At 42.0% G+C, this 24,945-nt stretch overlaps 1 protein-coding gene across 1 annotated transcript in view; it reads left to right on the top strand.

Annotated features, from left to right (window-relative positions):
* Positions 1-14,517: 14,517 nt before the first annotated feature.
* Positions 14,518-24,945, top strand: part of CAMK4 (calcium/calmodulin dependent protein kinase IV) — a 246,675-nt gene continuing 236,247 nt past the window's right edge. The window contains exon 1 of the mRNA XM_043464487.1: positions 14,518-15,150. Within this exon, the coding sequence (XP_043320422.1) occupies positions 14,588-15,150 (563 nt within the window). The 5' untranslated portion in view covers positions 14,518-14,587. The remainder of the gene's footprint in view (positions 15,151-24,945) is intronic.

Raw genomic sequence — 24,945 nt, 5'->3', positions numbered from 1 at the left:
AGATCACCGTTAAGTATGATTTTTGCTTCAGATTCTATCTTAGTTTTTAAAATACCATTCTGCCTTTTATGATTAATGAACTTCTGTATTTTCTCTGCATCTATTGAGATGACCATATGATTTTTCTGTATCATTCTCTTTTGAGGCCAAGATAAGCTGGTTTATAACAAAGACATTATAGGGAAAAAAATTTAAGGTTGATGTTGCTCATGAGCTAATTTTTTAAAAAATTAAGCAATACATAAAGATAATACTATATCAAGGTCCATTTGGGTTTATTCTAAAATAAACCATCCTTTTCACCCATATTAGCAAATAGAAGAAAAATCTGCAAAATATACAAACAGTTCATGCAACTCAATAATGAATAAACAAACAACCTAATCAAAAAATGAGTGGTGTATCTAAATAGACATTTCCCCAAAGAAGACATGTAAATGACCAAAAAGCATATAAAAAGATGTTCAGTGTCACTAATTATTAGAGAAATGCAAATCAAAACTACAGTGAGGTATCACCTCACACCAGTCAGAATGGCCATCGTCAAAAATCTATAGACAGTAAATGCTGGAGAGGGTGTGTGGAAAAGGGAATCCTTCTACACTGTTGGTGGGAATGTAAATTGATACAGCCACAATGGAGAACAGTATGGAGCCCTGTAAATAGGCTCATCAATACCATTTTTCTAGATTCTATATATATGCATTAATAAACAGTATTTGTTTTGCTTTTTCTGACTTCACTCTGTAAGAGGCTCTAGGTTCATCCAGCTCTGTTCAACTGACTCAAATTCATCTCCTTTTGTGGCTGGGCAATATTTTATTATATTTATGTACCGCAACTTCTTTATCCATTCATCTGTTGATGGACATCTAGATTGCTTCTCTGTCCTGACTGTTGTGAATGGTGCTGCAGTGAACATTGGGGCACATGTGGCTTCTTGAATTTTGGTTTTCTCAGGGTATATGCCCATTGTGAAGTGAAAGTCACTTCAGTTCAGTTCAGTCGCTCAGTCGTGTCTGACTCTTTACGACCCCATGAATCGAAGCATGCCAGGCCTCCCTGTCCATCACCAACTCCCGGAGTTTACTCAAACTCATGTTCATCAAGTTGGTGATGCCATCCAGCCATCTCATCCTCTGTCATCCCCTTCTCCTCCTGCCCCCAATCCCTCCCAGCATCAGGGTCTTTTCAACTGAGTCAGCTCTTCACATCAGGTGGCCAAAGTATTGGAGTTTCAGCCTCAGCATCAGTCCTTCCAATGAACACCCAGGACTGATCTCCTTCAGGATGGACTGGTTGGATCTCCTTGCAGTCCAAGGGACTCTCAAGAGTCTTCTCCAACACCACAGTTCAAAAGCATCAATTCTTTGGCACTCAGCTTTCTTCACAGTCCAACTCTAACATCCATACATGACCACTGGAAAAACCATAGCCTTGACTAGACGGACCTTTGTTGGCAAAGTAATGTCTCTGCTTTTTAATATGCTATCAAGGTTGGTCATAACTTTCCTTCCAAGGAGTAAGTGTCTTTTAATTTCATGGCTGCAATCACAATCTGCAGTGATTTTGGAGCCCCAAAAAATAAAGTCTGACACTGTTTCCACTGTCTCCCCATCTATTTGCCATGAAGTGATGGGACCAGATGCCATGATCTTAGTTTTCTTAATGTTGAGCTTTAAGCCAACTTTTTCACTCTCCTCTTTCACTTTCATCAAGAGGCTTTTTAGTTCCTCTTCACTCTCTGCCATAAGGGTGGTGTCATCTGCATATCTGAGGTTATTGATATTTCTCCCAGCAATCTTGATTGCAGCTTGTGCTTCTTCCAGCCCAGCATTTCTCATGATGTACTCTGCATATAAGTTAAATAAGCAGAGTGACAATATACAGCCTTGACATACTCCTTTTCCTATTTGGAACCAGTCTGTTGTTCCATGTCCAGTTCTAACTGTTGCTTCCTGACCTGCATACAGGTTTCTCTGGAGGCAGGTCAGGTGGTCTGGTATGCCGATCTCTTTCAGAATTTTCCACAGTTTATTGTGATCCACACAGTCGAAGGCTTTGGCATAGTCAATAAAGCAGAAATAGATGTTTTCTGGAACTCTCTTGCTTTTTCGATGATCCAGCAGATGTTGGAAATTTGATCTCTGGTTCCTCTGCCGTTTCTAAAACCAGCTTGAACATCTGGAAGTTCATGGTTCAAGTATTGCTGAAGCCTGGCTTGGAGAATTTTGAGCATTACTTTACTAGCGCGTGAGATGAGTGCAATTATGCGGTAGTTTGAGCGTTCTTTGGCATTGCCTTTCTTAGGGATTGGAATGAAAACTGACCTTTTCCAGTCCTGTGGCCACTGCTGAGTTTTCCCATTTTGCTGGCATATTGAGTGCAGCACTTTCACAGCATCATCTTTCAGGATTTGAAATAGCTCAACTGGAATTCCATCACATTCACTAGCTTTGTTCATAGTGATGCTTTCTATGGCCCACTTGACTTCACATTCCAGGATGTCTGGCTCGAGGTGAATGATCACACCATTGTGATTATCGGGGTCATGAATATCTTTTTTGTAAAGTTCTTCTGTGTATTCTTGTCACCTCTTCTTAATATCTTCTGCTTCTGTTAGGTCCATACCATTTCTGTCCTTTATTGTGCCCGTCTTTGCATGAAATGTTCCCTTGATATCTCTAATTTTCTTGAAGAGATCTCTAGTCTTTCCCATTCTATTGCTTTCCTCTATTTCTTTGCATTGATCGCTGAGGAAGGCTTTCTTATCTCTCCTAGCTATTCTTTGGAACTCCCATTTGCATTCAAATGGGAATATCTTTCCTTTTCTCCTTTGCTTTTCGCTTCTCTTCTTTTCACAGATACTTGTATCCTCAGACAGCCATTTTGCCTTTTTGCATTTCTTTTCCATGGGGATGGTATTGATCCCTGTCTCCTGTACAATGTCACGAACCGCTGTCCATAGTTCATCAGGCTCTCTGTCTATCAGATCTAGTCACTTAAGTCTATTTCTCACTTCCACTGTATAGTCATAAGGGATTTGATTTAGGTCATACCTGAATGGTCTAGTGGTTATCCCTACTTTCTTCAGTTTAAGTCTGAATTTGGCAATAAGGAGTTCATGATCTGAGCCACAGTCAGCTCCCCGTATTGTTTTTGCTGACTCTATAGAGCTTGTCCATCTTTGGCTGCAAAGAATATAATCAATCTGATTTCGGTGTTGACCATCTGGTGATGTCCACGTGTAGAGTCTTCTCTTGTGTTGTTGGAAGAGGGTATTTGCTACGACCAGTGCGTTCTCTTGGCAAAACTCTATTAGCCTTTGCCCTGCTTCATTCCATACTCCAAGGCCAAATTTGCCTGTTACTCCAGGTGTTTCTTGACTTCCTACTTTTGCATTCCAGTTCGCTGTAATGAAAAGAACATCTTTTTTGGGTGTTATTTTTTTTGTTGTTGTTGTTGTTTGTTTTTTTAGTTCTACTAGTTTATTGCTCCCAACCCATCTCCCTCCACCCTCGTTCACACATGCTCAGTCATGTAATCCCATGGACTTCAGCCCGCCAGACTCCTCTGTCCATGGATTTTTTCCAGGCAAGAATACTGGAGTGGGTTGCCATTTCCTTCTTCTGGGTGTTAGTTCTAAAAGGTCTTGCAGGTCTGAACAGAACTGTTCAACTTCAGCTTCTTCAGTTTTACTGGTTGGGGCATAGGCTTGGATTACCGTGATAGTGAATGGTTTGCTTTGGAAATGAACAGAGATCATTCTGTCATTTTTGAGATTGCATCCAAGTACTGCATTTTGGACTCTTTTGTTGACTATGATGGCTACTCCATTTCTTCCAAGGGATTCCTGCCCACAGTAGTAGATATAATGGTCATCTGCGTTAAATTCACCCATTCCAGTCCATTTTAGTTCACTGATTCCTAGAATGTTGACATTCACTCTTGCCATCTCCTGTTTGACCACTTCCAATTTTCCTTGATTCATGGACCTAACATTCCAGGTTCCTATGCACTATTGCTCTTTACAGCATTGGACCTTGCTTCTATCACCAGTCCCATCTACAACTGGGCATTGTTTTTGCTTTGGCTCCATCCCTTCATTCTTTCTGGAGTTATTCCTCCACTGATCTCCAGTAGCATATTGGGCACCTACCGACCTGGGGAGTTCCTCTTTCAGTATCCTATCATTTTGCCTTCTCATACTGTTCATGGGGTTCTCAAGGCAAAAATACTGAAGTGGTCTGCCATTCAGTGAGTGAGCCCATACTCACTATCCCCCAACTTGCTAGTCTTCACATCTAATTCTTACTGGTATGTGGCCGTGATTGCTGCAGGTAAGCAGCTGCCATCTTTCCTTGTAGATTCTTGTCTTGCCTTAGATTTTAGCCTACTTAGTTTTCTGTCCTCTGAAGGGTTCAAGAAAATCTTGACCTTGCATTTTGGCTGTATTGTAAGGGTTCTAGCAATGTTTTTTGTAGTACTCTATATCCTGAGCAAGAACCAGAAGTCTTTTAATTTTTAGTTTTTTTAAAATGATTTTTAAGAATTCTTCATATATTCTAGTTACACATTCTTTTTTAAGATATTTAGTTTTAATTGATTGATGATTGGTTTACAATATTGGTTTGGTTTCTGTCACACACCAACATGAATTAACCGTAGGTTTATATATGTCCCCTTCCTCTTGACTCTCTTCCTCACCTCCTGCCCATTCCCACCCCTGTAGGTTATTACAGAGCCCTAGTTTGAGGTCCCTGAGTCACTAGTTAAATATTCTTTGTCAGATATTTCTATTGAAAATATTTACTCCCAGTTTGTGGCTTGTGGTTTTACTTTCTTAACAGTGTTTCTTGCTGTACTTAAGTGCTCAAATTTTATGAATTCCAATTTTTAATATTTTCTTATGTTTAGAGCTCACTTTGTCCCAAGATATTTTTATCTTGTAAGTTCCTGACGATTTTCAGTGTTTTCTTTTAAAAGTGCTCCTGTAGTTTTAGCTTTAAGGTTTATGATCCATCTTAAATTAATTTTTGTTTGTGGTACAAGCAAAATATTGAAGTCATTTTCCCTATATATTTATCCAGTTTTTCTAGTACTATTTATTGAAAATACTTTTCTTTGCCCATTAAATTGCCTTGACATTTTTTCAAAGATTAATTGACCACATGTATATGATATTACTTCTAAACTTTTTTCTTTTATTCTTTCTTTCCTATTTCTTTCCAATTCCAAATTGTCCTTATTTCTGTAGCTTTCTTGTACGTTTTGAAATCAGATAGAATGAGCCCTTCAGTTTTGCTCTTAGATTGGTTTTATATTCCAGATAATTTGTATTTCTTTGCACATTGTAGCCTCGTCACGGATCGCTGCCTTGTCATGGTGAGGGGGCCTGTGTAACTCAGTGAAGGTAAGAGCCGTGCCGTGTAGGGCCGCCCAAGATGGACGGGTCACGGTGGAGCGCTCTGACAGAACGTGGTCCTCTGAAGGAGGGAACGGCAAACCACTCCAGTGTACTTGCCGTGAGAACCCCATGAACTGTATAAAGAGGCAAAAATATATGATGACACTGAAAGATGTACCCCCCAGGTCAGAAGGTGTTTGACGTGCTCCTGGGGAAGAGTGGGGGACAGCTACTAATAGCTCCAGAAAGAAGGAAGTGGCTGGGCCAAAACGGAAGTGACGTTCAGGTGTGGGTGTCTGGTGATGAAAGCAAAATCCGATGCTGTAAAAAACAGCATTGCTTAGGAACCAGGCAAGTTAGGTCCACGAATCAAGGTAAATTGGACATGGTCAAGCAGGAGATGGCAAGAGTAAACATCGACATTTTAGGAGTCAGTGAACTAAGATTGCTGGGTGGCATCACCGACTCAATGGGCATGAGTTTGAGTAAATTCTGAGAGTTTGTGATGGACAGGGAGGCCTGGCGTGCTGTGATTCATGGGGTCGCAAAGAGTCGGACACGACTGAGAGACTGAACTGAACTGAACTGAACTAAAATGGATGGGAATGGGTTAATTTAATTCAGACGACCATTAGATCTACTGCTGTGGGCAAGAATCCCATAGAAGAAATGGAGTAGCCCTCTTAATCAATGAAAGAGTCCAAAGTGCAGTACTTGGGTGCAACCTTAAAAACGATAGAATGATCTCAGTTTGTTTCTAAGGCAAACTATTTAACATCACAGTAATCCAAGTCTGTGCCCCAAACACCAGTGCTGAAGAAGCTGAAGTTGACCAGGTCTATGAAGACCTAGAAAACCTCCCAGAATTAACACCAAAAAAGAAAAAAAGATGTCCTATTCGCCATTGGGGATTGGAATGCAAAAGTAGGAAGTCAAGAGATACTTGGAGTAACAGGCAAGTTTTGCCTAGGAGTACAGAATGAAGCAGGGCAAAAGCTAATAGAATTTTGCCAAAAGAACACACTGGGCATAGCAAACACCATTCTCCAACAACACAAGAGATGACTTTATACATGGGCATCACCAAAGGGTCAACACCGAAATCAGACTGATTACATTCTTTGTAGCTAAAGATGGAGAAGCTGTATACAGTCAGCAAAAACGAGACCTGGAGCTGACGGTGGCTCAGATCATCAGGTCCTCATAGCCAAATTCAGGCTTAAACTAAAGATGTTCCAAGCTGGATTTAGAAAAGGCGAGGAACCAGAGGTCAAATTGCCAACATTTGCTGTATCATAGAGAAAGCAAGGGAATTCCAGAAAAACATCTACCTCTGATTCATTGGCTATGCTAAAGCCTTTGATTGTGTGGATCGTAACAAACTATGGAAAACTCTTAAAGAGGTGGGAATACCAGACCGTCTTACCTGTCTCCTGAGAAACCTGTATGTGGGTCAAGAAGCAACAGTTAGAACCCTGTATGGAACATCAGACTGGTTCAGGATTGAGAAAGGAGTAGGGTAAGGTTGTTTATGTCACCCTGTTTGTTTAACTTACGTGCAGAGCACATCATGTGAAATACTGGGCTGGATGAGTTACAAGTTGGAATCAAGATTGTCAGGAGAAATATCAACAACCTCAGATATGTGAATGATACCACTCTAATGGCAGAAGATGAAGAGGAACTAAAGAGCCTCTTGATGAGGGTGAAGGAAGAGAGTTAAAAAGCCAGCTTAAAACTCAATATTAAGAAACCAAGATCATGGCATCTGGTCCCATCACTTCATGGCAAATAGAAGGGGAAACAGTGGAAGCAGTGACAGACTTCCTCTTCTTGGGCTCTAAAATCACTGTGGATGGTGACTGCAGACATGAAATTAGAAGACGATTGCTTCTTGGCAGGAAAGCTAAGACAAACCTAGACAATGTGTTAAGAAGCAAAACCATCACTCTTCTGACAAAGGTCTACAGAGTCAAGGCTTTGTTCTTTCCAGCAGCCATGTGCAGATGTGACAGCTGGACCATAAAAAGGCTGAGCGCTGAAGAACTGATGGTTTCAAACTGTGGTGCTGGAGAAGACTCTTGAGAGTCCCTTGGACTGCAAGGAGATGCAACCAGTCCATCCTAAAGGAAATCAACCCTGAATATTCACTGGAAGGACTGATGCTGAAGCTGAAGCTCCAATATTTTGGCCACCTGATGTGAAGAACTGACTGACCAGAAAAGGCCCCTATCCTGGGAAAGATTGAAGGTGGAAAGAGAAGAGAATGAGATGGTTGGATAGCATTACCAATTCAATGCACAAGAACTTGGGCAAACTCTGGGAGATGGTGAGGGACAGGGAAGCCTGGTGTGCTGCAATCCATGGGGTTGCTAAGAGTCAGACATGGCTTGGCAACCGAATGAACGACAACATATTTTAGAATAAACTTTTTGGTTTCTACAAATACAGCCTAATAGCATTAGTCTACATCTCAATTAGGGGGAAATTGATTTGTTAGGAAATGTTGGAACTTCCAATAAATGACCATGGTATATATTTCATGTATTTGGATCTTATTTAATTTCTCTTAGCTATATTTGGTAGTTTTCACTACAAAAAATTTGAATATCTTCTGTTAAATTCATATCTAATATTTTACTGTTTTTTATTGTATTGTAAGTGAATCTTTTTATTGCATTTCCAGTTTCCTGCTCATATGTAGAAATACAGTTGATTATTTTGACCTTCTACCCTGTGACCTTGCCAAATTCATTTATTAATTTTTGGAGTCTACTGTTAGGATTTACTATGGAAAAATCAAGTCATTTATAAATGGCAACAGTTTAATGTCTTCCTTTTCAGTATTTATGGACTTTTAATTTTACCTAAGTCAAGTCAACCTAGACAGCATATTAAAAAGCAGAGACATTACTTTGCCACCAAAGGTCCGTTTTCCAGTGGCCATGTATGGATGTGAGAGTTGTACTGTGAAGAAAGCTGAGTGCCGAAGAATTGATGCTTTTGAACTGCGGTGTTGGAGAAGACTCTTGAGAGTCCCTTGGACTGCAAGGAGATGCAACCAGTCCATCCTAAAGGAGATCAGTCCTGGGTGTTCATTGGAAGGACTGATATTGAAGCTGAAGCTCCATTACTTTGGCCACCTGATGTGAAGAGTTGACTCATTTGAAAAGACCCTGATGCTGGGAAAGATTGGGGGCAGGAGAAGAAGGGGACAACAGAGGATGAGATGGTTGGATGGCATCACCGACTCAATGGACATGGGTTTGTGTGGACTCTGGGAGTTGTTGATGGACAAGGAGGCCTGGTCTGCTGCAGTTTATGGGGTCACAAAGAGTTGGACACGACTGAGCGACTGAACTGAACTGAAGTCAAAGAATTGCCAATGCTACTATTACATTTTTTATTTGGCTTTATTGATATATAGTTTCACACAATAAAATTCATTAATTTAAAAGTATTTATAATTGAAAAGTTTCAACAAATGCATGAAGTCATGTAATAACCATCAAACTCAAGATATAGAACTTTCTGTTACCATTCAAATCCCCTCAAACACATGTTCAGTCACTGTGCAGTTCAGTCACTGCATTCTGTCACTTCATTTTACCTCTGCATTAGTATTACTGAATATTATTTAGAAGGAATTATATTCATTTTACCTTCACATATATTACAAACCATAAAATTCAGTTATAATTTTTGCTTTAAACCATGAACTGTCTTCTAAATAAGAGAAGAGTATGAAATCTAGCCTTTTTATTTACACATATCTCCCATTTTTGCTCTCCATTTTTATTTTTTGTATGTCTGATTTTCTCTCATTTATTTCCCTTCAACCTAGAAATATTCTTTTGGCATAGAATTCTGGATCTATTTTTTTCTTTCAGTTGTTAAATATCATCAGAGTTAAATAACTTTCAAGATATAATTCCATTGTTTTTTGTCCTACAGTATTTTTGATGAGGCATCCACCTGTCGTATTACTTTTTTAAAAAAATATATGATATATTCTCCCTCTCTCTTCTTTCTCTCTGTCAGAAGGAGATACTTTTAAAATTAAAAAAAAAAAAATCTATTGTTGAAAATATTTGTCTTAGCTGATTCTACATGTGGTTTTATTTCTACTTACTCTGTTTGGGTTTCTGAAACCCTTAAATCTGTAAGTTGATGTTGTTTACCTAATTTGAGGAAATTTCAACCATTATTTTTTCAAATAAATTTCCTACATCACTTTTTCTTCTTTTCTCCTGGAACTACAGTTACACGTAAGATACCTTGATTTGTCCAAAAATTCACTCAGAATGGCTTATTTTTTTTTTTTTTTAATAATTTTCCTTTTTGTTCTCTAGATTGGATAATTTCTATAGCTATGTTATGTTTAGTTCTCTGTGGATATATAACCAATTACTCCACATTTATTGACTTACAGCAGCAGTAATCATTAAGCTCTCACAGTTTCTATGAATTCAGAATTCTGAATTGTCTGAAATTCTGAAGCTCTGGTTTCAGCCGAGGTCTCTCAGGTCATCAGATGTTGGCAGGAGATGCAGGCATTGGAAAGCTTGGTTGGAGCCTCGTGGCTGACAAGCTAGTGCTCCTCCCCATCACGTCTCCGTGGGTGTGACATGCTTCTCGAGTGTCCTCATGTCAAGACTTCCATCAAATAAACACCCCGGGAGATCAAAGCAGCATCTGCAATGCTTTTATGCCCTTAGAAACCACATACCTTCACTTCCACCACAATCTGTTATGAAATAGACATATTCTATATGTCAACCCTGATTTAGTGTGGTAGGTAAGCTCAGAAAGGCATGAATTCTAGGAAGAGAAAATCAGGGATGATCTTGGAGGTTGGTTACCATATTCTATTTTCAAGTTCACACGCCCTTTTTCCTGCAGTCTGCATACTTTTGAAGCAGATTGAGTGATCCACCCCGCCCCGCCCCAAGCAAGTTTCAGGTAGTTTGCTTGTTCAGATGTTAATTTGTAATTGTTTATTTTGAATCATTTTCATATCTCTGATAGGAATACCCATCCCTACAATACTTCTGACTGTATTTTCCTGTAATTACTTGAACACACTTACAATGTGCTGTGCTGAGTCACTTCAGTCGCGTCTGACTCTGAGACCCCACGGACCATCGCCCGCCAGGCTCCTCTGTCCATGGAATTCTCTAGGTAAGAACACTGCAGTGGGTGGCCATTTCCTCCTCCAGGGGATCTTCCCGACCCAGGGATTGAACCCGTGTCTCTTACGTCTCTTGCATTGGCAGGCAGGTTCTTTACTGCTAGCTAAAGAACCTGGGACGTATACTTATAATAGCTGTTTTAAATAATTTATCTATGAATATCAACCTGTGAGCCATCTTGGGGTTGGTTTCTATTGACCGATTTTTCTTTTGACTACGGTTTACATTTTCCTACCACTTCATGTATCTAGGCTATGTGTATGTTTCTGTGTGTATAGTGGATTGCTAGTGATTCCTTTAAGAGATTCTGGATTCCATTATCTTTTCCCTGAAGAGACTTTTTTTTTTTTCTTTTAGCCTACAGTTACATTTGATAGAACTCATACTTCAAACCATGTCTCCCCAGTGGTGAAGAACTAACGTTTTTCCTCCGTGTTCAGCCTTCTAGTTACTGCTTCATCCTTTTTGCTGGGTTCTTTAGAATCTCCGACACATACTCACAGTTCAGAGATCAGCCTAGTATTTGAGCACAGTTTACATGTAGATCTTTGGATTCTTCCACTTAAGTCTCTTCTTTCTGGAACTTCCTCCTCAGTTTTTAGTCTCACTTCCAGCCAGCCCTGAATTCTGTCTTCTGACACCATAAGCTGCTAAAAGTTGTGCTGCCTTCAGCACCCTTAGAGGAAAAGCTGAATAAATGTTCAACTTACTCAGAAGAGTTCCTTTCTTTCATGGGTTTCATCACTTCCAGATTTCTGATTTTGGTGGTTCGTTCTGCACATTTAAATAACTGCTTTTATACTTAGTTCACGGATAATAATTGTCATGTGCAGGAAGGTTAGCCACACCAGCTACTCCGCCACACCAAAAAGGCTCCTTGTGCATCTATGTTTGAGTGACGCAGGATAGCTCATTAGTAGCTTTGGGTTCCTGATCCTGTTCAGTGATGGGCTTCACTGTAAGGTGTGGACAGAAATCAAGTTCTTTTGTTGGGGGAGGTGGTGGTAATCCTGATTGTTAATATTCACAGATCCCCTCCGCTTGGGTTGTTTAGTTTTCTCATTGAGGAATCCTCCAATTTCAGTATAGCTGGGACTGTGATAGATACAAGACTAATTTTCAGCATCCTGGGAGCCTGTTGGACTTGGAAGTCTCACTGCTTTTTGTGTAGAGTTTCACAAATCCCTCTGTTTTCAGTACATTCATAGCTATATCTTATAATCTAAGACATACTTCATTTTTTGTTCAACATTTCTAAAGATTAAATCTCTTTTCAAAGGGAACTGTAGGAACTGGGTTTTGGGTGTGAATAGCAGAAGAAGAAATGTTGGGACTAAGGGCTTCTTATTAAAAAAACACTGAACCAATATTTTATTCTCCACTCTACTTTTAGAAGATCTAGTACTCTGATTCCTGAGCATTTCTGGAACTCTGTGGCAAGAATTCTATTTCTTCATATTGGCTTCTCCTAATTGTAAATCTGGGTTTCAGGTATATCCAGTTTTCTGAGTGAGTGACTCTTTGTTCCCAGATTTTAAGTTTTAGTTGATATTATTTCTCCTGTTCTTTTTGTGGATATATGGATTTGTTCCTTTTCTGTCATTTTAGATGGTATTTAATAATAAGTGATGATAAACAGCATAGATTCTATTCCTATTCTACCAAACTATCATCTCTAATTTTTAAATAAACATAAACTGCCTTTATGAAACCAAATACCCTCTCTTAAAACTTCAGCTGATAACACTTTTACAAAAGTCAGTTGTGAAAAGCCTAGGTGTCAAATAACTAAACCAATGTTGAACATAAATGTCAATTCTACTGTCACCTTTGTACCATGAAATACTGTTTCCCTAGCTATTGTTCCTTAAAATAGCAGGGAGGAAAGGCTTACCATCTTTTTTAGTGTAATGTGCTTGCTTTCAACTTATGTTATAAAAGAATTGCTCACAACAGACAAGTATGTGCATGAAGTGCTGCCACTCAGGCCGTGCCTCCGAGAAGTGTAAATAAAACAAACGGCTTAGCGGCTACTTCATGCCCATCCTTTCACCAGAGCAAACCAAGGGAAACTTACCTAGTAAGAACCAGAATTTACTTTCTTTTTTTTTTTTTTTTTTCAGAATTTACTTTCAAGAGCTTCATTAGATTGCTTTGTTTGTGAACTTCCATTTTCTAACATGAAGATTACTGAATTCGTTCTCTGAAGTTACAAGTCATGTAAGCACTTTGTATTTTACTGAATATATTTTTTGGGGCTCCAAAATCACTGCAGATGGTGATTGCAGCCATGAAATTAAAAGACGATTACTCCTTGGAAGGAAAGTTATGACCAACCTAGATAGCATATTAAAAAGCAGAGACATTACTTTGCCAACAAAGGTCCGTCTAGTCAAGGCTATGGTTTTTCCAGTAGTCATGTATGGATGTGAGAGTTGTACTGTGAAGAAAGCTGAGCACCGAAAATTGATGCTTTTTGAACTGTGGTGTTGGAGAAGACTCTTGAGAGTCCCTTGGACTGCAAGGAGATGCAACCAGTCCATCCTAAAGGAGATCAGTCCTGGGTGTTCATTGGAAGGACTGATGCTGAGGCTGAAACTCCAATACTTTGGCCACCTGATGTGAAGAGCTGACTCATTTGAAAAGACCCTGATGCTGGGAAAGATTGGGGGCAGGAGGAGAAGGGGATGACAGAGGATGGGATGGCTGGATGGCATCACCGACCTGATGAACAAGAGTTTGAGTAAACTCTGGGAGTTGGTGATGGACAGGGAGGCCTGGCGTGCTGTGATTCATGGGGTCACAAAGAGTTGGACACGACTGAGGGACTGAACTGAACTGAATTTGGTATTAATTGAATTTGTGTGAATCTACATGTACTTGCTGTTCTTTAGGCCATTTGTAAACTGATCATATGCTGATCTTCATAAAATTATCTGTGAAGAATAGTTTCTGAATTTACTTTTAATTGTCAATGAAATGATGAGTCACATTCCTGTCATTAATTAGATAGATTTTGGGGTTTTTGCTTGTTTTATTTTTGGTAGTTCACCAATATAGCACAAAAGCTCTTAAGAGTGATAAATTAATCAGTAATAGAAGAAACTATTGGACCATGTTTACTGGTATAATCAGGAATGGAGACACTGAAAAGAGTTTAGTACATGTTGCGGGAGAGAAAAAAAAAGACTAATACGTGTGAAGATTAAATAAAGGGCTCAAAGTTATTTAGCCAGAAAGATGTGATGTAATGTCTTTATGTATACAAAGATTCATTACAGAATATAATGACTAGTTATTGTTCATCTCTGTTGAAATCTAAAAAGAAAAATGTTCAAGGGTAGAAATATTCAATGTAAACTTAACCAATACTTAGAACGATAGTCTGAAGGTTGATGGACAGACATTAGAAGACTTGTGATGGGACAGCTCTCTTGGGAAGAGGAAAGAGCTTTAAATATAGCAGTCTCCTCTGTCATGAATGATGCCAAGTCCCGCGTTATGGCAGAGGGCTGGACTAGTTGGCTTCCAGAGGCCCCTTCCAAACCTGGAATTCTCTGGTCACTTCTGCCGCTAGCCTTCAGAAGCTGGAGTCAGCCAGTCACAGCAGCCAGCTGCCCTTTCAGGAGCTCCAGCAGTGCCGAGGAGGCAGCGCGAGCAGCAGCTGTCCCCGCCGGAGATTTCGTCCAGAGGGAGTCAGGTCAGCGCGTCCCTTCCTCCGCCTTCCCGGCTCTGCGCGCCGCGGCTCCGGAGGCCCGGCGGCCGTGGGCCGGACACCCCAGCCACCGACACGCCCTCTGACGGGGGCAGGCGGGATGGCTGTTGCGCTGGCGCTGGTGGAGGGCCTCGCACCGGGCGGCTCGGGTGGCACCACCCCACCCGTCCCCGTGACGCCGCCCTGCAGGGCGCCGGCCCAGGTGCCCCCGGGCGCGCGGTCGCGCCCCTGCCCCGGCCCCGGCCCCGGCTCCCGCGGGAGGGCGCGGGAGGGATGCTCCGGCCGGGGGGCTCACCCAGTCTCCCGCATCCGTACCCGCCCCGCGGGCTCCGCGCAGAGGAGGGAAAGAGGAGGGCTGGGGAGGCTGGGTGCTGGAGGAGGGAGCGCGGGGCGGCGCCGCTCCCGGCCACAGCCTCCGCCCCTCCCGCGGGCGGCTCGGCTCTCCTGCACCCTCTCCCGGTCTCTCGCGCCCCCGCACGCCTCCGAGCGCTGAGGGGAGCGCAGCCCGCGCGGAGGGGAGCGCAGTCCGCGCGGAGAGGAGCGCAGCCGCGCGGAGGGGCCGGCGGGGGCGCGCGCTTGCAGGGCGCCGCTCGCGCCGGCGCTCGCGGGCGGGGACGCGCGGGGGCTCCTCGCTCCGGCAAACGGCGGCGGCGCCAGCGGAGTCCCGCCGCGAAGATGCTCAAAGTCACGACGCCCTCGTGCTCCGCCTCGTCCTGCTCCTCGGTCACCTCCACCGTGGCCCCGGGGCCCGGGAGCCTGGTGCCGGATTACTGGGTCGACGGCTCCAACAGGGATGCTCTGGGCGATTTCTTCGAGGTGGAGTCGGAGCTGGGACGGTACGGCGGGGCGGCTCGAGGGGCTGGGGGCGGCGGGCTGGGGCGCTCGGACCTGGGGGAGCCGGGCATCCTGGGCGCCGGCTGGGGCTTCTGCCCGCGGCGCGCTTCGGGCGCTTGCCTTTTGCGGCTCCAGCTCCCCGGAATACCGGGGCCGGCCTCCCGGCCCTTGGGTTCTGCCGGCTCCTGGAGAGAGCTCGGGACCGTTCACGAGCGAGCCGGCGTCCCCGGGCGCGCCCAGGCCGGTGCAGCTGCGGGCGGCAGCCCGGGTCCTCCCCCACCGCCGCCTCGCCGGCTGCCGCCTCCGTGGGTGACAGCTTCACCGCACGTGGGCCCTGCTTGCCTAAGCGGCGTCTCTGCTCACGATTATAGCTTGCCAGAGGGTTTTGTCTGTCTAGTTATTTTTTGGGGATGAGGGGCGGAGGACGCCTCTCCAAATCTTGACAGAAATATTAGATTCAATTCTTCCTCCTTCCCCTCATCAAGCTCACCGAAGCAAGTGGCACTGGAGATTAAACTTAAACACCAGCTTCCCTGCAGAGTCTGCTCAGGAGTGAAGGGGGATGAATCATTTAAGGGAGTTGAAGGCAGAATAATGAACTAGTGTGGCTTTAAAGGAAAGGCAGTGGTAATTAGTGAGAAGAGTTCTGCTGCTCTTTGACGTGCTGGAGTGATTTGTTTAATTATGTATGCAGAAAACCATCTCCCTGGGGTTGCAGAAATGTCCCCCGTCCCTGCTTTGAAGATCCAAACAGGTAGTGGTCTTGCAATGTGAATGATACCCTATGTTCTTATATTTTTATCCGCTGAAAAATACTTTCCCCTTCCTTTTTCCTCCTTTCTGTTATTCATAGGTAGGGAGACCTCTTTTCAATATTCACTTTAGAATCAGACCCTTTATTATATGGAATCTAAAGATGTAATTTCAACCGTTAACAAATTGAAGCTTCTATACTTAATATTTCTTTGCAAATGTCCTTTTTTCTTTCTTTCTTTTTATTTTGCTGAATAGAGTTAGCAGTCTTTTTCTTTTCAGTGTCACTGGTGACCACAGTATGGGCTTCTGGGTGTTGGTCCTTAGTGGAACTGTGTAAGGGCCACTTCTCTCCGAATTGCCTCTACTGTTAATGGCTCACGAGTGCAGAGGTGTGTAAGAAGGGCAAAACTTCTGACTGAAATTTAGCAGTTGCCAGGCTCTGAAAAGGTTTCAGAATATTTGAGCATTGAATAATATGTAAAATCCTGCTTTGATCAAGCTTTTCAATGTTCATCTAAAGATCTGCTGTTGCATGCATTCCCTAATAAGGCTGAAAATAAAACATCTCCCGTAAGGTTTGAAGTGTACATAATTGTATGATGAGCTGCAGTGGAACCCTGTAAACTTCAGATGAAAGTGATAACCTACTTAAAATTGGTGAGTTTCAGGAACTGCCACCCAGTAGAGGAAGCGCCTGATGGTGTAGAGACTGTCCCACCACCAGTCTGCCTGTCTTCTGAGTAACATTTACTTAGACGCCCCTCGTTCGCTCTGACTTACCGTCAGCACACATTGGCTGTGTGATTAAGGGTCACAAACTTAACTCAGGAAACTTCCTTTTATGTAATGAATGGGAAAGTACCAATTGCATACATATACAGAATGGTAGACTTCATAGGGAAAACCTAAGGAATTTGGAGTTTGTTATGTTTTTTAAAAAAGGTTGTTGTATTTTGCAGTAATTTTGGAGCACGAATATAAATCAGTTATATATGCTCAGACTATCACTCTGCTGTCGAGTCCTTTGATTGCTATAAAAATCAGAGAATTAAAATATTTTGAGACGAGGTTAAAAATGGTTCCTTCTATCCTCTTTCTCAGTATTCAAGTATATTAGGCAGGTTCTCTGTAGATGGCAGTATTGGTGAGGTGATATGTACTCCATTTGGTTGAGACTGAGAAATACCGTCACTTCATGATCAGAATGTTTTGTTTCTTTGCATGCTTGCTTGTCTTTTTCGGCTCAGCATGAGTGCTTTTGGTTCCCTGACTGGGGATTGAACCAGCAGTGGAAAAGCAGACTCCTAACCACTGGGCCAACCAGGGAATTCCCAAAACTTATTTTTTTTTTCCAACAAAATAAACCTAAAACAAACAAACAAAAAACTATGTTACAAACATAATTGCTAAGAATCTCTAAAGCCAGAGAATTCAACAGAATTATAATCGTAGGTATTGATTGAGTGACGAAAGTGTGCTTCCTTACCCCACTAGAATAAAGTTGAGGCTTGGTCAGTTGGTTTCCAGCCTTTCCTCTCTTTCCTCTCTGCCTTGGGCCACGTCTGCCTGCCAGTGGGGACGCTAAAGCCCAGACATTTAGTTCTTAGTGACACGGCTGTGATTAAGAGTAAGACAACAATGTCCCTGGTGCTGTGTGGGGCCGTTGTGGTTAGTTACAGGGTGTACACAGTTCCCTCCAGGCTAGTGTGGGTTTGGTAAGAGAGTAAGCCATTGCAGTTACCTGTTGTAAGCTGTGACTCCTGAATTCAAGACGATGGGACATATGACCATCAGGGCATCACACTTTGAGGCTGTATTTGGGGATTTCGGGGAACAAAATTCCCGTGGCTGTAACCACCTGGATTCCCTGTGTGGTGCTCATGGCACCAACCCGCATGTGAACAGTCAGACCAGGGGAGATGTGAGAGCGTTCCTTTTTCAGATTGCGAGTGAGTCAGGAACTGAAAGGTGCTGAGAGGAATTATGTAAGAGTTTCGGGTAAGCGAATTTGTTTTTCTGAAAACCACACTTGAAAATACTGCTGTGTTTATAAAATTTGTTTAAAAGTTCACGAAAACCAAGTTCACAACAAATTCAGTTCTACTTAAGAAGATGAATTGGCCTTGGTCCCATTCAGGGCTCTGTATCCTAGAGAGTGCTTGGTCCTTTGCCCAGTGATTTGAGAAACTGGTATTTTAAAGGTTTTTCCAAGGGAGAAGCAAACTTCTCTGTGGCCAAGATCCCATCTGGTGGTTTGGCAGACAGAGGGGCAGAACTCGGCCTGGGCTGCTCTGAGGTTCGGGCTTCAGTTATTTCTCACCTTTTGTTTCTGTCTTTGGTATGAGATTGAAAGGATATTTGTCACAAAATCAGATGTGTGTCCCCCCACCATCCTGCAGCACACACACACAAGTTCAGAGAAGCAAATGAAAGATAATTAGGACAGAAGAATAAGAGTGTGAAAATCACAAAATTAAAGTATTTTGGTGAAAGGTTAAAAAATCTACTTCTGTTTTCTTTTGAGTAGAAATTGATTTATTTGGAATTAAAACTTTTAAACCATTTTCATGCCAGTTCACTATAGTTTTTTCAGGCTAATGACTTTCAGTACCTGCTCCCCCCTCCTTTGACTTGGTTCACGATTTTTAAAAAACTTATATAGCAACCCCATGTAACTATAATTATATAGGGTCCCTTGCTGTGTGTACCCTTGCTTAGGAACCAAACAGATTTAGGTAGTGAGTCATATGTGTGTGTCAAATGGGGGGAAGTTTGATAACATAATGTTTATTCTTATTACCAACCATGTACTTTGATATTTCCTATTCTATGCTGTTTGATTTTATCCTAGCTTCTTAAAAATATTGACTGAACCCATGTGATTTCACATCCCACCAGTAGGTTGTGACTCAGTTTTAAAAGGACTGTTTTAGGCCTAACTCTGTGTGTGCTGGATTAAAACAGGAGACAGTCCTTTTGAGAGGTGCCTTGCAGACCAGTTGGTGACCCTGAGTCCTGTCTGATGGCGTGGCTCTGTAGAGACAAATTCCCCTGTGTTTATTTCCAGCATGATTGGGTCTCCCTTTTCAAACACTTTGGAAAAACTCTGATGTCTCTCTAAGACGAGGGTGGAGTATCTCCTGGACTGACTGAGCGTTTCAGGAGGCTGGACCAGGAGCACCTTCACTGTGAAGCAGAGGAATCCAGAGGCCTGAGCAGGGCTGTATTCCACTCAGTAACACGGAACTTTGTTCTCAGGCAATGGTCAGCAAATGTTTCCTGTAAGGGAACAGCAGAGGGTGCGTCTTCTAAGAGAACGGCTCCAGCCTGTGCTCCGGGCTAGGAAGGACTCAGACCCTCTTTTCCCTGGCCCTCCCCTGTTTGTCCACGCCCTTCCGGCCCCTCTCCGCCGGGGCTCCTGAGTTCTCCATCTTCCCTGACACTCGCCTGTAGGCCCCGCAGTGCCCGCGGGCCTCCGGCCACACTCGCTGCGCTGGGTTTCTTGAGCTCATGGGGATGCTGTGGTCTTTATTTTTTAATCTCACTAGGAACTTGAAGTGTACCTGTTCAGTCGCTGTCTTGTTCTTGGTGCACCGATTCTTTTCTCAGGCAGTGGACTCAGGAGCGAGGTGGGGTTGCAAGTGGGAGAATAGAAAGGGGCTGCACATGCTCTTTGCACCACCTGACCGCTGGCTCCTGGAGGGCAGGGTCTGTAGGTCTGGCTGATTGACTGTTGTGTGTTCGTCGCCTGCCATAGTGTCAGTGCCCAGCAGGTGCTCAATAAACGATTTTGAAGAGAATGGATGAATGGTAACAAAATGGGCTGGCACTGTGGGTCCTGATATGATCATCTCAGTTCTGGGGACCCCAAGGAAAGGACAATCTGGTGACCTGCTTATCTTCTCCCTGAAACATGTGCGACCGTGACCCTCGTCTCACTCAGCATTTGGCTTTCTTTCTTGGTGGTGTGAGTGTTGGTAACTGCCACCTCTGTAAATTTTCCTGTTCAGAATCGTGCTGCTTTGCTGTTGGCAGGCTGCTTTGTGACTGAACTGAGAAGGGTTCAGTCTCACCGTTACCATCACTTTACCACAGGCATGTCAGAGTTAGAGTCAAACCAGCTTGAAGTCAAAAGCGTGAAATACCTCCAAGCTATGCCTGCTACTAAAGTTAATACATAGTAAATGCTAAATTTAGAAATACTGTCCTAAAGAACCTATAAGTCAAGTGAAGATTATGATAGCGTCATTACTTTAAGAATACAATATTTTTCCTTGTTCAAATACTGTTGCAAGGGTAAAAATAACTTTTGATTTGGAAAAACAAAGCAAAACAAAACATAAAAAGACCCAGGTGCTGTCTGCTTCTAAGTTGCTCTGGTGAACTCTACTTGGAAAAAAAAAAGAGAAAGAACGAAAACACTAACCACAAAATAGCTTCAAAGACCTTTCTTGTAAACACTTACCCTCAGACACATCTGTGTGGATTATGTATTTGCAATAATAGTCTGAGAATAAAGTACTGAGTGGTAGCCAAGTGAACTGTTTGAGCTACTAACAGTTATATTGCTTTATGTTAATGATTTTATTTTTGCTAGCTTAAAAAGTAGTTCTCTTTAGACTCCCTTTCAGGAAAGCTAATGTATCTAATAAAAAATATTGAATTAAAAAATGTCAAGGTCAGGTTTATTCCGCAAAATATAGTATTTGAGTCAATGAAGCATATAATTCAAGTCAAAGAACTTTACATGAAATCGATAGCAGTTAGAATGAAGGTTTGACTGAAATGGTACTAATCTTTAATTATTTAAAAAAATCTATTTGATAATGTAGGGTCATCTGAAAATTTCATAGCTTCCATGGTTTAATTAGGAAGTTAGATCTAACTATCGATGGCCTAGTATTAGCATATAAAGGACATGCTCCAGTGCAGTCTGTTTTTAAAATTCTAATTGCTGACTGAGGGCAGCGGCTGTTTGGGCGATGTAAGATAATGAAAGGTGGGGTGGGAGATTTTCCTCAGCAATCTTATCGGTGACAAAGATTAAACAAGGACAGCGTGCTGCACAGAGGACGATTCATAACTGTGGGCAGAGGGTAGGAAGTGTTCAGCTTGCTCTCTTTCTCAGAGCAGTTTCTCAGCCTTGGCACTGTAGAGATTTGGGGCCAGATAACTCTTTGTTGTGGGGCTGTTCTGTGCATTGTGAGATGTTTAGCAGTATCCCTGGCCTTGACCCACTAGTTGCAGGTAGCTCCCCTACCCTCACCCACCAGTTGTGACTCCCAAACATGTCTGTGTGTGTGTTTGTGTGTGTGTATGCTCAGTCGTGTCTGACTCTTTGTGACCCCATAGACTGTAGCCCACCAGACAGGGAAGAATAGTGGAGTGGGTTGCCATTTTCTACTCCAAAAAAATGTCTCTAGACATTATCAAATGTCACCTCCTTTTCTTTTGAGGACCCCTCGTCTTTTGCATGATTTTCTTTTAGTGATGTAAATAGTTAACAAGGAGTTTGATGGATTAAAGTTATTTGGCTTTATTGATTATCTGCTACAATCAAATGTTTCTTCCATTTTATGTAATACCATTGATTTCTGTTGTATATGCATAACCCCTGTGCTATAATTTGCTTAATATTTTTGTTTAAATCACCTCATTTTTGTTAACCTAAATTTATCATAGAAAAAGCAAGAGAGTTCCAGAAAAACATCTCTTTCTGCTTTATTGACTATGCCAAAGCCTTTGGCTGTGTGGATCACAATAAACTGTGGAAAATTCTGAAAGAGATGGGAATACCAGACCACCTGACCTGCCTCCAGAGAAACCTGTATGCAGGTCAGGAAGCAACAGTTAGAACTGGACATGGAACAACAGGCTGGTTCCAAATAGGAAAAGGAGCATGTCAAGGCTGTATATTGTCACCCTGCTTATTTAACTTATATGCAGAGTACATCATGAGAAACGCTGGGCTGGAAGAAGCACAAGCCGGAATCAAGATTGGCGGGAGAAATATCAATAACCTCAGATATGCAGATAACACCACCCTTATGGCAGAAAGTGAAGAGGAACTAAAGAGCCTCTTGATGAAAGTGAAAGAGGAGAGTGAAAACGTTGGCTTAAAGCTCAACATTAAGAAAACTAAGATCATGGCCTCTGGTCCCATCACCTCATGGGAAATAGATGGGGAGACAGTGGAAACAGTGTCAGACTTTATTTTTGGGGCTCCAAAATCACTGCAGATGGTGACTGCAGCCATGAAATTAAAAGACACTTACTCCTTGGAAGGAAAGTTATGACCAACCTAGAGAGCATATTAAAAAGCAGAGGCATTAGTTTGCCAACAAAGGTTCATCTAGTCAAGGCTATGGTTTTTCCAGTGGTCATAGATGAATGTGAGAGTTGGACTGTGAAGAAAGCTGAGTGCCGAAGAATTGATGCTTTTGAACTGTGGTGTTGGAGAAGACTCTTGAGAGTCCCTTGGACTGCAAGGAGATGCAACTAGTCCATCCTAAAGGAGATCAGTCCTGAGTGTTCATTAGAAGGACTGATGTTGAAGCTGAAACTCCAATACTTTGGTCACCTCGTGCGAAGAGCTGACTCATTGGAAAAGACCCTGATGCTGGGAGGGATTGGGAGCAGGAGGAAAAGGGGACGACAGAGGATGAGATGGTTTAATGGCATCACCGACTTGATGGACATGAGTTTGAGTAAACTCTGGGAGTTGTTGATGGACAGGGAGGCCTGGCATGCTGCTATTCATGGGGTCGCAAAGAGTCAGATACGACTGAACGACTGAACTGAATTGCAATTTACTGACTGAGATTACTAATTTTCATTAAATTGAAAACCAGTATTCATGCCATAAATAGAAGCAATAAGAACAAAGCATTTTTACTAAACTGTAGCAGAAATGCTTGTCTCCAGAAGGCTCCAGGCCTAGAATCGTTTTTCTCTTTGTTAAAAAGGGAGATTATCAAAGATTAGAGAGTTTAAACCATAGTAGCACAAATTGAGGTTTTCTTCTTGATGTAATCAGAAAGATTGAGAATAATTGAAAAGAGAATGATGTCATTTTTTGATTTATTATTATTGAATACCATTTTCATGGCACTTGAAGTCCTCTCTGTTATAAGTCTGATCTTTTGGATATTATGAACTGGACACTTTATGGTGTGTGGAGGGGTGGGGACAGGGTGTGGACAGGGAAGAGGTTAGAGTATGAATGAATGTGATAAATAAAACCCTGCTTGGCATCCACATGTACAGTTTACTGATAAGGCAGCAACAGTTAATCTGAGATAAACAAATAAGATTAATACAAGATGGAGGGGCTTCTCAGGTGGTGCTAGTGGTAAAGAATCTGTCTGTGCCAATGCAGGAGACGTTAAGAGTCGCGGGTTCGATCTCCGGATCAGGAAGATCCCCTGAAGGAGGGCACAGTAACTCACTCCAGTATTCTTACTTGGAGAATCCCATGGACAGAAGAGCCTGGCGGGCTAGTCTATAGAGTCACGAAGAGTTGGACATGACTGAAGTGACTTAGCAGCATGCACACCAGATGGAGATAATGAGAATTACAGCAGTCTTCACAACGAAGTGATAATTCTGACTGGGAAGATTGAGGTGTCTTCTTCGGGAAGGGTGGATCTTGAAATCTGGCAGGATTTTAACGAGGTAGATCTTTGGTGAAGAGTATCCCAGGTGGAAATTACATTCTAAAAAAAGGCAAAACCTGGCAGACAAATGTGGGATATACAATTTATCTTGCAAATTTTATAAAGTATGAATATTGTAATGAGATATAAGGTTAGAAGGGTAAGTTGATATCAGAACAAAGAAAGCCTGTGAAAAAAATGACTGAGTTTGTATCAGCTGAAAACCCAAATTATACTTAAAATAGAAAGTAACCATTATGAGAGCAAAAGGTGGCTATAGAAGCAGCTGCATTGGGGGTAAAGATGTGGAACTCAGCATTTGCCTCTAACTCTTAATGCAGATAAGTGAGGGGGGTGGGTAAGAGAGAATTTACCATGTTGGTTTTAAAAAACAAACAAACCATCCCTCGCTCCATGGATAGAATAAGAAAGGGGAAGTGTGGGACTGAGGGGATTAAGATCAGTTTCCTGTACTGGGTAAAGAGCCTGGAAAGGGACAGATGGAACTGCTTTAGGTTTTGAGGGTCACAGGTCTCTCTGGCAACTCTCAACCCTGATAATTGAGTGAAATCAGCCACAGACAACACAGAAACCAATGCACATGGCTGTGTTCCAATGAAACTTTATTAACAACTGCAATTTTAATTTCATATAATTTTCATGTCACTTAATATTATTCTTCTTTTGATTTTTAAAAACCATTTTAAAATGTAAAAACTATTCTTCAGTTGAAGACTGTTCAAAAATAAGTGGCTTCAATCTTAGGCCCTTAGCTTGTGGTTTGCTGACCCAAGACCTAGATCAGTCAATGTAAACTTCTGCTCCTCCTCACATACATGAAAATTTCAGATGAAAATGACATCAAAGCTTCATTTATTCAAGAGACTACCTTTAGTCTCCCTTTTACTTGGGACATGTCAACCTGATAGTGTTTTTAGTGGGCACGGTCTTTAAATGTATTCTCATCCTTTTTCTTTTTTTTTTCCTCATCCTTTTTCTATATCTGTTGAAACTAAATCAGTTGCAGTTCTTACATGTATAGTACATTGGTTAGTTTCATTCATCATTCTTGCTTTTGAAAATGAAGTAACTTTACTTGAAGGGTGTACTTTAAGCTAAATTTCCACATCATGATCAGCATTCACATTCAAAGATTACTGGAGGGTTATTTATTTTGTATATAATAATTAAATCAGTTTCAATTGATCATTCTCTTATATTTGAAATGATAGACATTACAGAAGTAATATGCTAAATAATCTATTTGCTTCTAATTAGTTTTTGTTCATTTTTCTGTTTACTAATATATTATCTGCATGTTGAATGATCCTTCTATATGCCATGCACATATCACAGGTGGACTAACTAAGGTCCTCTGAGACTGTT

Source organism: Cervus canadensis, chromosome 4 (genome assembly GCF_019320065.1).
Source record: "Cervus canadensis isolate Bull #8, Minnesota chromosome 4, ASM1932006v1, whole genome shotgun sequence".
Taxonomy (NCBI): Eukaryota; Metazoa; Chordata; class Mammalia; order Artiodactyla; family Cervidae; genus Cervus; species Cervus canadensis.
The sequence above is the reverse complement of the archived record's forward strand: the minus strand, read 5'-3'. Positions and strand labels throughout refer to the sequence as shown.